General features: G+C 42.2%; 1 protein-coding gene across 1 annotated transcript; it reads right to left on the bottom strand.

Annotated features, from left to right (window-relative positions):
* Positions 1-985: 985 nt before the first annotated feature.
* On the bottom strand, positions 986-15,836 carry LOC101545639 (E3 ubiquitin-protein ligase TRIM38-like). Its single transcript, XM_055124313.1, is given in 8 exon segments — positions 986-4,076; positions 6,514-6,626; positions 6,723-6,745; positions 8,677-8,907; positions 9,548-9,550; positions 12,099-12,194; positions 13,359-13,874; positions 15,770-15,836. Coding segments are annotated over 7 exon segments (1,398 nt in total). The 5' UTR covers positions 13,758-13,874; positions 15,770-15,836; the 3' UTR covers positions 986-3,543.
* Positions 15,837-16,447: the final 611 nt, after the last annotated feature.

Raw genomic sequence — 16,447 nt, forward strand, 5'->3', positions numbered from 1 at the left:
AGGGCCATGATCCAGAGACACACAAAAGAATCTCCAACCCGAGCAGCTCGCAGCAGAGACGCCTCCGGACTTAGCCAGGCCGACTTCACCGGGGCGCCTCAGGTGTTGTCCCGACACCTGCCCCCTAAAGACCCCCCATGGCCACCAACTTCCAGAACCCAATGAGAAGTGCAGATAGGTGGGTTCAATGACGGCAAACTCCAGGCCTCAAGGGATAGGGGGTGGGCTGGTCCTTCTCAAGCCCACCCTCCCCCCCACAAATGAATCTCTGAAGCAAGCAACACTCTGCAGAGATTTCTCCAGACCCTAATTATCTGAAATTTTCCAATTCCAGGAGCACAGCACAATGAAACATCTTATGCTATTCATAAAAAGCAATACAAAAGAGAGTGTGGAGATACTGTCTGCCATACAGATGGGGGAGGAATGGGATGGGGGGAGATACTGGAGACATTGGTGGTGGAAGATGTGCACCGGTGGAGGGTTGGGTGTTCAATCATAGTATGACTGAAACTCAAACAGGAAAACTTTATAACTCTATCTTGCGGTAATTCAATTAAAAATAATAAAAATAAATAAAATTAACATTCTGAATTTAACAAAAATGTAATGCGGGGTTCAAGCCAATTCAATCCGCTTAATCAATGGCTGAATAGAAGTACTCCTACATTAAAAAAAAAAAAAAACGAAAATGGAATTGTAAAGTAAAATATTTTTATTTTGAGAAAATTACTTAAGAGACATATGGAGGGTGGGGGAGGGAGGAGAGAGAGAACACAGGCTTCTGCAATGAGGAAAAGGTCAAGAGTACATGTGTACATCTCAGGTTGAGACATGGGTGAATCTCCATGATAGACCATGAACATCACATGCCTGTAAAAATTGGTTTTACAGCAGAACTTTTCTTAAACTCCCACCCCTCACCCCCACCCTGAGTAAGAATCTGTTCCTAGTACCTTGTCAAAAAATAAAAAAGAGGCTTAGATTTTTTATTTTTGACACATACTTAAAATGCTCTTTAGATTCTCTTTTTTTCCTGAGGGAGTTCATTCTTTGCTGGGTGATGCCTCAGTTTCTGCATCTGGATGTCATCTTATTTTTTTCTATCTCTAACTAGCTTGGTCATATCACAAAGAGAGATGATCTTCATGTCTTTGTCTACTTCAGGACTAGTGACTAGGCAATTTCTTCTTAGTTTTTTGCTTGTTTGTTTGTTTTGCTTTTTGAGTCACACCCAGTGATGCACAGGTTTTGTACTCCTGGCTTTGTACTCAGGAATTACTCTTGGCGGTGCTCAGGGGACCATATGGGATGCTGAGAATCGAACCTGGGTTGGCCGTGTGCAAGGCAAACGCCCTACCCGCTGTGCTATTATTACTCCAGCCCCCAATTTCTTCTTAGTTTTATTATTTCTCAGAAAATCTCATTACCAGGGGCTATCCCTATCAAAATGCCTACAACATTAATAATCTTCTTTTATTACTTTGCCTGACAATGTTTATCAGCTTATTTGATTAGTTGTCTGGCCTCTGAAGAATTCAGAGGGTATAGATTGATTTCTTTGAAACCCTGACAATTTCAACAAGCAAATGACCCTAAGTACTACACTATTTAGTGATTTGGTGGCCTCCACTCTTTTTCTCTATTAATATTATTTGGCTTTTAGCTGACTTCAGCATCATGCTGTCTTTAGTCAATTGAGGAATATTACTTTTTGTTGATATGAAAAGTATATTTCAAGTGCACTTAAAACTTAGTTGGCCTTGTAACTATCTCACGGTGATTCAATAAAATTAAATTAAAAAAGAAAACTTAGTTGACTGTATCTGAATCTTATTAAAGACTGTCAACAATCCTGCAAGCAATAACTGTTCTTTGAGATTTAAAATTAATTTGGGATAATTAGTAGGGCTGGAGTGATAGCACAGAGGGTAGGGTGTTTGTCTTGCATGCGACTAACCCAGGTTCAATTCCTCCATCCCTCTCAGAGAGCCCCATGGGAGAGCCTAAAAAGCTACCTGTGGCATATTAAATATGCCCAAAACAGTAAGAACAAGTCTAACAATGGAGATGTTATTGGTGCCCGCTCGAACAAATCAATGAGCAATGGGATGCCAGCGACAGTGATACAGTGATTAGTAGTGTGGGGGAGCTGAAATGATAGTACAGGGAAAAAGCACTTGTCTTGGACATGGCCAACCCAGATTCAATCCCCAGTACCTCCTATGTTCCCTTAGCCTTACCAGAACTAATCCCTGAGCACAGAGCCAGAAGTAAGCCCTGAGCACAGCTGGGTGTGGCACCAGGAAACAACAACAACAACAGAAGTACTAGCAATCTGAAATACATCACCATTCCCAGTACGGAAGTCAAACATCAAAATTCATTCTCACCCTTCCTCTCCTCCCTGCTTGAAGCCTCTCACTCTGGGCCATTATAAATCTTCCCTCCACTTCATCTGGTCATTGCCCAGAAATCTCCCTTGGTCTGTCTGCAAGCTATCTGCAGTTACTTCACCACCCAGGAACGCTGCTCAGATTTTTAATCAGTATGTCAGTGATTCAAAGGGTCACTCCCATTTAGATTTTCTTGGCATGGCGCATGGCGCCAGCAGGTGAGGCATTTGCCTTGCACATGGCCAACCCGGGTTCGATCCTCGGCATCCCACATGGTTCCTCGAGCAATGCCATGAATAATTCCTGAGTGCAGAGCCAGGAGTAAGCTCTGAGCATTGCCAGGTGTGACCCCAAAGGCCAAAAAAAGAATTTATAGATTTTCTTGGCATGCATGCAGCGGAGAGAGACTACAGCTTTGCTTCATGTCTCACAGAAATTAAAAGGGTTTAAAATATACAGAGAACTCAACTCTCCTCACCTCTGGGTCACACTGCCAATCAAAGATTCATGGAAACTAAAAATTTGAATCCACTGAAGTGGAAGGCAAAGAGAATGCATGGTCAATGCTAATATCTTGCTTTCCCTCAAGGCTCAGGCTCATCATATGCTCCTCATATTATTTAGTCTTTTAATCCACTCATTTATTGCAGGTTAAAAAAAGCTACCCAAAGCGCAGCATTGTGTTAAGGCCAAAAAAGCACTGAAGAAAACTAAATAGTGTCTTCTCAAAACTTACATAATATTTCTATTCTGGATAAAGCACAAGAAACTTCATTCCTAGAGAAGGGACCACCAAGGAAATGATGCTTGGAGGGCTCGCTCAAGATGGGAGATGTGTGCTGAAAGTAGACTATGGACCGAACATGATGGCCACTCAGTACCCGGATTGCAAACCATAACACCCTAAAGGAGAGAGAGTGAAAGGAAATGTGCCTGCCACAGAGGCAGGGAGGGGTAAGGGAGGGGGGAAGAGTGGAGTGGTGGAAGGGATACTGGGAACGTTGGTGATGGGGAAAGGGCACTGGTGGAAGGATGGGTACTCGATCATTGTAAGACTCAAATGTAACCATGAAAGTTTGTGAGTCTGTAACTCTATCTCATGGTGATTCATTAAAAAAAAATTTTAAAATAAAAGAAAACAGAAACTTCATTCTTTTCCTTCCTTTTTCTCCTTCCTGAGTAGGATCAAAGGAGAATTTTGAAAAATCCTGAAAAAGGGCTTGAGGATACCAGAGAAGGAGGTCCTGGGGAAGGTGAAGATGTGGGAGCCATCATTCATGTAAAAGGAAACAAGTCCTGCCTCATAGTCCAAAAACACCCCCAAAACCCGGACCTGCCTCTCCAGTTGGAGAGATGTTGATGGACTGAAAAGGGTTACATAGCTGTTGACTTTGCGTAGTGTGATGGCCCAAACTCCAGACTGAGGCATCAACTGTACATTAGTGCCTCTCGGCACATTTTCCGAACAAATGCCTACCTCGCACTCAGTTACCTCACCTACATCCACTTCAAAGTAATGTCTCCCTGAGAGGAAGCCCTCAGAGCTCAGCACACAAGGGAGCACACTAAATCTCTTAGGACTATGCTGCTTCTCCTGGGGGCATCCGAGCGTCACTTGTCTCCGGTTCTCAGAGAGAAGCAGATCCTTATGAGCTGTCAGTGGATCCAGAGTCAGGCTCACTGCAAAACAAAAACAAACACCAAAGAAGAAAAAAAAAAGATGATGTTTTTTTCATGCTGAGAATGGTGTTTATTCTAAATAAAACCACCTCGGTTCAAATTCACTTTGTTCTTACTAACTGCATGAACCATCCTCTGAGCTCACTTTGCTAACAAACTAAAAATGTCATGTTATGAAGAATGGTGTGAAAGCGCTACTGCAGGCTTAGTGCTGGGTGAAGTTGTTGGTGCATGGTATGTTCCCAATAAATAACAGCAATAATGATATTGTCATTGTCATCATCCTCATTTTATTCACTCAGGGAAGACAAAGATCAGAACTAACCAGAGTTGCTCTGAGTACCATCTCAGTGCTTCAATAGCCTTGATCCAGAGACCCAGCAGTGAATCCCAGAAGACAGCAGCTTGTTGGAGATCTCTCTGGACCCCGTACCCGCTCATTCCACCAGGGCACCTCAGACAGAGCGGGTGTTCTCTCTCCGCCCATTCCAGATAAAATCCCAGTGGCCACAAACTTCCAAAAGAAAAACCCAGGTATGCGGGACCTGGGAATTTGAAGACTCCAGGGCACGTGGCAGCCTCAGAGATGGGCCTGCCCTTCCCGTCTCCCTGCCCCGCTTGGAGTCCTGGCTGTCACGCCCACAATCTGCCTCCTGGCACCATCTCAGTGCATCAACGGCCTGGATCAGACTCACAAATGAATCTCAAAATGGATTAGCTCCCTACAGAGATGTCTCTGGACCCCAATCATTTACAATTTTAGAATTCCAGGAGTGTGCGGCCGTAAAAGCGGCCAAGCGACCTCTCATGGTACTTATAATAAGCAACAGAAAATAAATTATCTAGCATCTCCCCCTGGCAGGCAGGCTTGAATGGTGATGGGAAAATTCCAAATACTGGTGGTGGGGAGGTATAATGGTGGTAAGATTGTTAGTGAAATATTGAATGTAATCAATTAATGTGAACAATTTATGAAAATAAAATTTTAAAAATTTTTTTTAAAAAAAGAACTAACCAGAGTTGACATAATTACTGTTCTCTCCAATGCTCTTCTCCTCCCATGCAGGATTTCCAACAACTGTGGGCTCTTAAAACCAAATTCTTCCCGTCTTTGCTAACAATGCCAACACTGAGACTCAGAAAAGACAAAGAGCTTATAGAAGCTCGGGATATTACCTGGGTCTCAGGACATTTGCTAATCTCATGACTTAACTATAAGCCCTTCTTCCTTGCTTCAGATATGTTTCATGTGGACAAGCTTAATAATAAATAGAAAACCAAGATATTATATGTATAAATTATCTGCCTAGCATCAAGTAAAATGGAAAAAAAGCTCTGATGACCAATCTGATGTTGGCCTGCAGTACAATTCACTCAAGATGACATCACAATAGAGTTGATCTAGCAACAGAGTTCAACATCCACTGCATACTTGGTTAAACAGTGATCAACCAGAGTGTCAGTAAGGGAAACTGAGTATGCAGAAACCCTTCCTGTGCTGGATACTTTGTGGTTTTACTAGCTCACTCCTCACTTTTCTCCAACTCTATTCCCTGGGAAGCTAAACTGTGAACACATCAACAAAGCTGCCTTCCTTCTGACTTCTGTTTGGTTCAGCAAATGAGACACACTAGATAGAGATCACAGGGCAGAAAGAAGCAGTTAGAAACACAGTAAAATTAGGCCAGAAAGCAGTAACTTAAAAAGACCAATATAAATATTCTATTGGGAAATAGAAGTAATTCTAACAGAATTGAAGACTAATGAAATGCTACAGACAATTACATAGTTGATAAGGCAGAATTCTGAGGAAAGTACATTGTATATCCAAAGTAAATTTTTTAAAGTACAGACCTACCCAAAGGAATTATTTTAAACGAAAAATTATTTTAAAAATAAATCTTTTTAAAATTATTTAAAAGAAAAATAAAAATTGTGGTTTTTTACCACAATTCTACATTTGTCATGTTACATAGGTCAAGGTAGTAAAATAAATTGCATCAATCCAAGAGCCTCACTGACCTTCTTATTTTTTTCCTATGGACTTGTGTTTGCATTACCGAGTTGAATAAATAATGAACAATAAACATTATGTTCCAGACAACATTCCATTCTAAATATTTTAAACAGGCTGATGTAAATGCATCATGAAAATCCGTCAAAGTTGGGATGATTGATATTTTTCATTTTCATGTGATATGCCTGGGGTGACAAAACTAATAAATGGGACAGTAGGAATGTGCAGAGTGTCACAGATTGCCTGTAGAGTGCCACCCTGTGTAGACACTGGATGATTGTGTAAACACACAACTGACATAACAAACAAGAGAGAAAAAAAACTGTGACTGCGAGGCCACCCAAAGAAAGGAAATAAAGTCAGGAAGAATTAAAGCCTCCTTCCTTTCATAGCAGTTAATGAATGCTTGAAATTACTTACCTTGATAGCTCTTTAGCCGCTTCCTCACGTTGAGGTAGCATTCAGAAACATCACACATTGTACGAGGCTCCAAAGAGATGTCCTCTGGTAATTCGAGCTGCATATCTGAACTCCTAGAATAAGCAGAGGCCAGAGATGTCCTCAATGAGACATTCCATTCAACTCCATGTCTCCATACCCCTTTCCTCCTGCATTCATCCAGCACTCACCTTTCTAAGGTGCCGCGCACATCCTACAGAGAAACAAGCACAAAAGAGGAGTGTGGGGTTATCAGGATATTACAGATCTTTGCATGTGACGCTCTAAACACTCTTTCCAGAAGAGTAAAGAAAATGACCCCATTCTTGGTGCTGATCCCTAGATAAAGTAACAGCCACACTAGTCCCCTGACGACTGTGTATTTCAGCACATTTACCAACTTCTGAGTTTGTGGTGAGTTTTATTTTCTTTGATGAGGCTTGTAAAGAGCTAGACTATGTGCAACCACATCCGTCTGTGAGCAGTTTTCAGAAATAAACTAGGAGTGTGTCCAGGATCTCTCTAGAAAGACTTGCTTTTAAAAGACTGTTTTTTTAGAGGCACCTGTAGTAGACAGAGTGCCACAGAGATTTCATGGGTGAATCGTTGCAGAGCCTCTGAGAAGAGACCAATAAAGTGGTGGAAGGTGTACAGCAGTCATGCCATACTTTTGACCTATAGTGTCACCCCTAGATCACTTATGGAATTTAATGAGCCAGAACTTTAGTTTAACCGAAAGAAGGTCCCATAAGAGCTCTTGGAGCAAGGACTCCACAAGAAAACCAGGGAAAAGGTTTTAACTCATTTTGAATGCCACACGTTATCCACCTACCAGTCATCTGGTGGAGTCTTTGAGCAACAGACTCACAATCACAGATTCATGCACTGTGGGACATGGATGATGGATGATGAATGGTGGCAAAAGTTATGTGATGGCTCCAACAGGCCAACCCACCAAATCCACAAGAACGATTCTTTTTTTTTTCCCTTTAACTGCATCTCCGTGACAACACTTACAAAGATTTCAGGTTTAAGTCTTAGTCATACAACGATCAAATACCCATCCCTTCACCACTGCACATGTTCTATCACCAAGAACCCCAGTACACCCCCCATCCCACCCCCCACCCTGCTTGTGTGGCAGATGATTTTCACTTTAGTCTCTTTTTACTTTGATTACATTCAATTTTTTGACAGAAGACCCACTATTATTATTCGGAATTTTCCCCCAACAATCAGACCTGCCAAAAAGGCATCATTAGATAATTTGTTTCCTATTGCTGATTATGAAGAGCATATGATGTCGCGGCCACGCAGTTTTGGATTTCTGGTATTTTAGTAATTAAGTCCAGAGGGATTTCTGCCAGAAACTGCTGGATTCCAAGATTGGTTTGTGTGCCTCTGGGATCATGGCTGTTCAAGAGTGGAGGAGCCATTTGTGGGCAGCCGCTCGGGGTCTCATCTGGGCTGGGAGCAGGGCCAGTTCTCCCCCCACCCCATCTCAAGATTTCTCGCACACCCCGTCACTGCAAGCTCCTACCTCTCTGTCCAATAGGCTAGGCTCTGAAAGACAGTGGTTGCCATGCTGCCTCGGAGGGGAGAAGGCAGAGGGACAAAAATTCCTCCCTTCCCGGGGCAGCATGGGGCCGTAGCTTAGTTCACAGTCCAGAAGCATTTCTGCCAGAAACGACTGGGTTCCGAGATTGGTTTGTGTGCCTCTGGGATCATGGCCATTCAGGAGCAGAGGAGTCGTTCGTGGGTGGCCGCTTGGGGTCTCCAAGAACAATTCTTTCTTTCTGATTCATATGACACTCTTTCTTTTAGATTCATATGACACTCTATGATTAGCAACAGCCTACACATATTGATGTGTCTAAAGGAAACAACACTACTTTTGTTTTACTTTGTTTTGGGGCCATACCCAGCAGTGCTCAGGGTTTACTCCTGGCTCTGTGCTCAGGGATCACTCCTAGAAGACTCAGGGGATCATAAGGATGCCACAGATTGAACCCAGGCTGGTGGTATGCAAGGCAAACACCCTACCAATTTTACTATTACTCTGGCCCCAGAAAACACTATTTCTTATTCCCTACATCAAGGAGAACTGTTAAACCACCTTCCTTTCCTCTAAGTGCACAGTCTCACCTGCAACAAATTCTGGGCTGAACCCTGACATTTATACTCCAGATCCACAACGTAGTCCAAGACATCACAACCCTGTTTTAATATCTTGGATTGTTTGTCCTTCAGTTTTCTCAGAGTCTACTCCTTTTCGTTCTCTAGTCTCCATAAATAAGAATTTTCCTCCATACGCAGAAATTCATAGAGATTCGTAAAGTCAGACTGGATTTTCTGTTTTTGAAGCTCTATCTTCTCCTAGAATTAAAGGTGATCAAAAGGTTAAAAACAAACAAAATGTTCATCTAAGGAATAAATGCATAAATAAATGAGATGCACAAAACAATGGAATACTATTCAGCCTTTGGGAAGAAAACACATATGAATTCTGAATTCAATTCTGGGAACATCAAAACAACAAAGAAAATAAAGTAAGAAGAAACATGATAATTGAAGAAATAACACTAAGTGAAGCAAGCCAGAAACAAAGAACAAAATATTTTATTATTCTACTTGTAACATGTTTTATGATTCTACTCATATTTTATTGTTCTATTTATATGAAGTTACCAGTCAAATTCCTAGAGACAAAACACAAATGAAGGCTAACAGAAATTAAAAAAGGATTAGGTGTTATTATGAAATATTACTGTTTAATGGAATAGTGTTTCTGTTTGGTGTGATGAGAAAGCTCTGAAGAGAAATAATGACAAAATATAAAATACTAAATGCAACTTAACTGTATCATTTGAAACAGTAATTTCACGTTTTATGTATTTTATTATAACTCCCCCCACACACACACACATAATAGAAAGCTGGTTCAGTTACTATAATATTATTTTCTCATGTGTCATTTGAGCTGGAAGAAAGTTCCAAGTTCCCTGCTGCCTAGTCATCCCTGGAAGAAAAACATTAATATATGAGCATTAATATGAGCATTAATATAAGCATTAATATTATTAGTATTACTAATATATTAATACATGACACAATGGGATTTGTGAATGGCTAAAACCTACTACCTTAGCAACAAGGTCTAGGTGGCATTGAGTCTCACCCAGGGGTCATGGTTGCTGGTGTCTGGTAGCTGATGTGTCATCATACAATCATATTAACAGATTCATACAAAGATTTTGTATGAAGGTTTGACATCCATTCATGAAAAAAATTACCCTTAACAAAAAATGGGATAGAGGGAATATACCTCAACGTGGTAACTGCCATTTATAACAAGCCCACCTCCAACATCATATGCGATCGTGAGAAACTGAAAACCTTCCCTCTGAGCGTAGACCCAAGGCAAAGATGTCACTTTCTCTACTGTTATTCAATTTAATTCTAGAAGTCCTGGCTACAGCAATCAAGCAAGAAAAAGAAACGTATGGCGGGAAATGCATACTGGTGAAGGGACAGGTGTTGGAATATCGTGTGACTGAAACCAAATCACGAACTGCTTTGTAACTGTGTATCTCAAATGATTCAAGAAAAAAAGAAAATAGAAAAAAAGAAAGAAAAAAATCACTAGAAACAACCAGTGTTGGTGGGGATGTGGTGAAACAGAAACCCTCATTTACTACTGCTGGGAACATCATCTGCTCTGTCTCTATGGAAAACAGTATGGGAAAGCATCAAAAAAATGAAAACAGAACTCTCATATGACCCAGCAAATACACTTCTTGGCACAGATCCAAAAATACAAAACTTGGAAAGATATTTGTACACCTATGTTCACTGCAATGTGTGGTACAACAGTCAGGATACGGAAAGAGCCCAGATGTTCTATGACAGATTGTTGGATATTAACCCAACGTGTTTTAGGCTTCATCAGTGCATTATCTCTTTTTCTCACCCTAGAGAAGCTTACAGTGCTCTTACAAACACCCCTAATCCCCGAAGTTTATCGTTAATCTTTACTTTGTGCTTTACCTCTCTTTCTGTGAGCTACTAAATTCAGGATGAAGTGGAACTTCTGTGAAGAGGACATGGACTGTTTTAACTCTTAAACTGATGGAGTTTCTTACATGTTAGAATAAAAATCCTCCCACTGTCCAAAATACCCTGGATGAGGGAGATAAGCATATACTTTGAGGAACGGGAGCAACAGTACAATGGGTAAGGTACTTCACAGGTACATGGTCAAACCAGGTTTGATCCCTAGCATCCCATACAGTCCCTGAAGCACCACAAGGAGTGATTTTTAAGTACAGAACCTGGAGTAACTCCTTAGTATTGCCAGGTGTGGCCCCAAAACCAAACTAAAATGAAATAAAAGAGTATACTTTGAGAGCTCAAGTTTAACATCTATTGGGGTTCCGGCGGAGATTCGACCTGGGTGGCCATGCCTTTGCACAGCCGCGTGGATGTGGAACGAGCAGGAGCCAGAGCCAGCTTTATGACTTGGGGTTCCAGCAAGTGCTTGCAACCATGTATGCAGACTGTGAACTAAACTTTTGCTCCATGCTGCTCCAAGAAGGGAAATGACTCGATTTCCAACTTAAATCTCCCTGGACTTAATTACTATAATACAGAAATTGAAAACCGCGCGGCTGCTACCGCGGCCGTGCGACTTTTTATCTCTTCATTCTCATCAGTGGAAAACTTATTATTAAATATTTCTCTTGTCAATAGAGCTGTATTCTTGGGGGATAAATTCCAACAAAAATAGTGAGTCTGTGTTGAAACTCCAACAACAATAGTGAGTTTTGTGTTGAAATATGGAATGTAATCAAGGTAAAGAGAAAAGGAAGTGAAATTATCAGTCACGCGGGGGGGGGGGGTTGAGGGGTGAGGGGTGGGATGTACACTGGGTTTTTTTTTCTGTTTTGTTTTTGTTTTTATTGGTGGTGGAATATGGGCACTGGTGAAGGGACGGGTGTTTGAGCATTGTATAACTGAGGCATAAGCCTGAGAACTTTGTAACTTTCCACATGGTGATTCAATAAAATAAATTTTTTTAAAAAATAAAAATAAATAAATAAATGTCTTTAATCATGTACCATATATGTGCTAACAATTTTATAAGGCTAATGATGTTACTATTCACAAATAAAATTTGTTTGTTGCATTTCAAAAAAAAAAGTTTAACATCTATTCATGAAAACAGTGGAGAAGTAGGGAGAAATGTTTATAAGAGCAAAATGGCTCTCGCACCTGCAAAATCTAACTGCCAACTGAAGATTACACCAATATTTTCATAAATAATTTGATGTTCAGGGATTGAAGAGATAGTACAGCAGGGAAGGTGTTTGCTTTAAATGCAGCTGACCTAGATGCAACCCCTGGCAACACATATGGTCCCATCAAACGTGACTCCTGAGTGCAGAGCCAGGAATAAGTCCTGAGTACATCCAAGAGTTGCCAAAAGTCTAAATAAATAAAATAAACCAAGTATCTTAACACATACACAATTATTTAAAAACATGAGAACAATAAATTCAAGTTCCTACCTCCCAACTAGTTATTTGTTTTGCTATATCCAACTTTATATTCTTCCAGTTATCAACCAGCAGAAGTAGCTTTTCCGTAGCTTCCTGGAGCTTTTCCTAAGGGAGAAAGTGGATAAATTAGATGCAGTCAATTTGACAACCCTTCAGCAGTGACCTATGAGGAGTGCCAGTCCTCCAAGAACAACAGTGAATTAAATTCTTGAATAACAAGAATAATATTAGAATAACACTGAATGTTCATAAGTTCCTTGCACTCTGAGAGAAAGCATGCTGAGGTTTGTGCGGGAATATATTTGATAACACTGGGAAAGAAGTCTGCCTAACTGGTAAAATTTTTAACATCATTTTTGAGCAACAGAAATTGAGACTTAGTAACTCAACAAGTAAATACAGGTAGGTGGTTGAATTGTGATTCTAGGCTCAACACTAAGAAAGTCCTGCCACGGCCGTGTAATTTCCTTTATGACACACATCTAACAGAGAAAAGTATCATCGAAGTGGAGATTGGTTTGTTTGTTTATTTGTTTTGCTTTTTAGATCATATCCGGAGATTCTCTGGGGTTACTCCTGGCTCTGCTCTCAGTAATTACTCCTGGCAGTGCTTGAGGGACCATACGGGGATGCCAGGAATCAAACCTGGGTCTGCGAATCCTAGAAAAATGCCCTTCCCACTATACTATCGCTCCAGCTCCCAAGTGGAGATTTTATCACACTTCTATAGACAGTTACAGATTTTCTCCACATTTCTCTATATTGTTACCTATATGTCTCTCAGTATCTATTTCTGGGAATTTTTCCCCAACCCTCCCATAACTTCATAATGGCCCCCTCCCATGTTCTAAAACAATGGACTCCAGGCAGAGATACTTCTCTGGTTTGCTTACTCTACAATTAAAGGATAGCTAAAAGTTTTTGTGTCTCTGTCCCTGAGTTTGCAGGTGCATGTCCTGGTTTTTTAAACTATATACACCGCATGGAGTAATAAAGACTGTCAGGTTTAGCACATTTATTCTAAAGCAGAAGTTCTTCAGAGCCATAGTGGATAGGCACAAGTCTGACCATTCCATGGAAGACCAGGGTGTCCAGTAAGGTTCTGATTTAGTGGAGACCTATCAGAACCTATGTTTCAGAAGAAAGACATTATTTGAATTGTGGTTCCAGATCAAATTCTGGGATTCAGGTTTAAAAAAAAAAAAATCTCACGTCTCCGGGAGCAACATGAGAACAGGTACCTGTGAATTCCTTGCCCAACACACTCACTGTGTAGCTCTGACGGACATCTTCCACAAGAGCTGTGCTGTGTCCTTTGTGCCGTGTCCGCTCACAGCGCCAGCAGATGACCTGTTCATCGTCTTTACAGAACAGGTGGAGCTGCTCTCCGTGTTCCTCACACAGATTCTCACATTGCATGTCCTTGATGATCTCGATAAGACTGCTGAACTGTTTCACTGGGCGGATACTCTCCACTTTAAATGGAACAGAACACAGGGGACAGCTGAATGATGATGCCACCTTTTCTTGTTTCTTAGTGTACGTCATTATGCACTCCCAACAATAAATGTGCCCACAGCTGATGCTCCTGGGCTCCGTCATCAGCTTCAAGCACAGGTGGCAGGTGACTTCCTGCCTCAGTTCCTTCCTAGCCTTGGTCAAGGCCATGATTTCCCCAAACACTCTGAATATTGGATTTAGAAGCAGAGACGAAGCCGCAATTTTTCGCTGTGACAGAAGTATAGTTCCCTGAGTTTCTGTGCCTCCGGTCTAGATGCCAGCTTCCTGAGGAAAAGAAACAGATTTGAGAATACACACATGTACATATGTGTGGACTGGAGTGATAGCACAGCAGGTAGGGCGCTTGCCTTTCAACGTGGCAAACCCGGGTCCGATTCCTCTGTCCTTCTCGGAGAGCCCGGCAAGCTACCTAGAGTATCCCGCCCACACGGCAGATACTCTGCCACAGGCAAGCTCCCTGTGGCATATTCAGTAGGCCAAAGATAGTAACAACAAGTCTCACAAGAGAGACCTTACTGGTCCCCTCGAGCAAACCGATGAACAACGGGCCCGACGGTGCTAAGACAGTGCTAAGACAATATGTGTGGTGGAAAAGAGTTGTCACCTAGGGCCATTTCAATCAAAATAAAATTTAGCATTATTTCTCCGTCCCACTGGCTACATTTCAGTTGTGTAACAGCTGTATGTGCTGTCACTCCATGATTGCACTGAGAGAACACTCATCACTGGAGACTTCTTGAAACAAGTGCTCAGACGAAGAAGAAGCAAGAATGGTCTGCGCGCAGAGTTGCAGCCAAGTGAGAGAACTCAGTGCGGGAAGTTTTTCAACTCCAGGGAACACCAATAACTAGGATAAAAATTATTTCTTTGCAAGAGGAAGTAACACATAGGCAACTGGGGGGGGGGGCGTATGAAGGATTTCATAGAAACAGTTGCATTTGCCTTTCCAGGAGTGAGGGGTCCACGGGAGGCCTCGAATGCTCTAGCCCCAGGTCCAACGCACCTGGGGTCAGCTGAACTCTCATCTGATCTTCCACACTCTACTCATCCAAATCTCTCTACTTCAACTCTTACACCCAGAGATTAAAAAATAAATAATTAAAAAAAAATAACAGGTTAATACCCTAACCTGGGGTAGAGAATTAAAGGAGCTGAGAGGAGTCTTGAAGACAGAGAGATGTCTCCTCCCCAGACGTGTGGGTTCTGAGAAGTTCAGTTTCTGGAACCCAGGATGAAGGAGAGGCCAGGTTACTATGGGAACCAGAGGGCTGACCCCCTGCAATCTACCAGTGAGGACCTGACAGCTAGAAACAGGAGAGCTTAATTATTGTCTACCTAAGTGACATAACTCAGAACAGTTACTTCCTGGAACAGTTACTTCCCGGTCTACCTAATTCAGAACCGTTACTTCCTGGAATCAGACTCTGCTCTACGGAGAGTCTCAAGTATAAAAAGCATTGGGATTAGTGTGCAACGCGTGTTTCCATAGTTCATATTTATGGAGAAAGGAGAAATTGGGAAGGAGCAGAAAGAATATTCGAAGGAAAAATAGCCTAAAATGTTTTCTTAGTATATAAAACAATTAATGAATCTCAACGGAGCGATTTCAGAAGGACAGCTGCATGAAGGGGAACAGGGGAAATTTCCTGCCCTTTAACTTGCCTTTAAAAAAAATCTCAGAGTACAATCTGAACCAAATGCAATCATATGTTAATTTCTTTCCTATCTAGGGGTCAAATTGTAGGTTTCAGTTATCTGACGTCTGGGGGCGCCGGAGGGAGGGTCGCACAGCCCTGCAGAGCCTGTTCGATCCCCAGCACCAAACAGGGTCCGCGAGCCCCTCCCAGATGACTTCGGAAAAGTCAGGGGCGAGCCTTGAGCACAGCACGCGCGTGACTCCCAAACAAACAACGGCAACAATAACAAACGATGAAGTCATTTCCTTTTGTAAATAGTGCAATAGCAGTCTTTCACAGTAAAGCCCAGTCACCGCTGTTTCAAGCCTAGGAGGGGGGCCGAGGAATTCTGGGGGCGCAGACCGCTTTTTTTCTCTCGCACCCCACTCCCCGCCTGCCCCGTTTCTTGGTCCCGCCCTTCTGGCACCCAAGCTGGGGGAAGGGCTCTCATTTCCCCTCAACCCCTTTCGCTCCAGCACTTACCCCAGGAATCTCCAACTTTTCTAACTAAGAAGGTTCAACGGGTTCAGTTCTCTCCCCCGAAGCTCAGATCTGTAGCAGGAACGGAGAAATGATGACTCACCACCGCACGCAGTGTAATCAATCAGGTGGAAGGATGTTTGATCGGCTCCAGGAACTGGCCAATCAGAGGCCCCAGAACACAGTCGGGGTAAGTAAGGGGAGGGAGAATTGCTTGGTGGAGGGAGGAACTCAGATTTGGGTGCCACAGATCTGGGTTCTAGCCCTGAAGGCTGAAGGGGACTGGACGGTCCTAGGTTAGTACCTGTTGGAGGTTCTGCGGAATTGGAAGGTATCCTGGCAGGGACCTCCTTCCAACCCATCTGTTCCACTTCCTAACTCCTGCCGTTGTCACTCCTTTGCTTCTCTGAGTACCTGTCTCATAAATAACTGAATTTTGGATGTGTGTATTACCAAAGAGAAGGAATGGGGTTTTCTCCTGAACAAACAAAACATGAAAAACTAGCAGGAAACTCTTCCAAATGGGAGAACTGGGTACTTGTAGAAAACAAATCCGTATCCCTTGTCATACACAAAGGTTAACTCAAAGTTGACCAAAGGCCTGGAAGTTAGATCAGAAGTCATAAAATACACTAAGAAAATATTGGCAGAATTCTCCACAATCTAACCGGTTATCCTTGA

This window comes from Sorex araneus, chromosome 2 (assembly GCF_027595985.1).
Source record: "Sorex araneus isolate mSorAra2 chromosome 2, mSorAra2.pri, whole genome shotgun sequence".
Taxonomy (NCBI): Eukaryota; Metazoa; Chordata; class Mammalia; order Eulipotyphla; family Soricidae; genus Sorex; species Sorex araneus.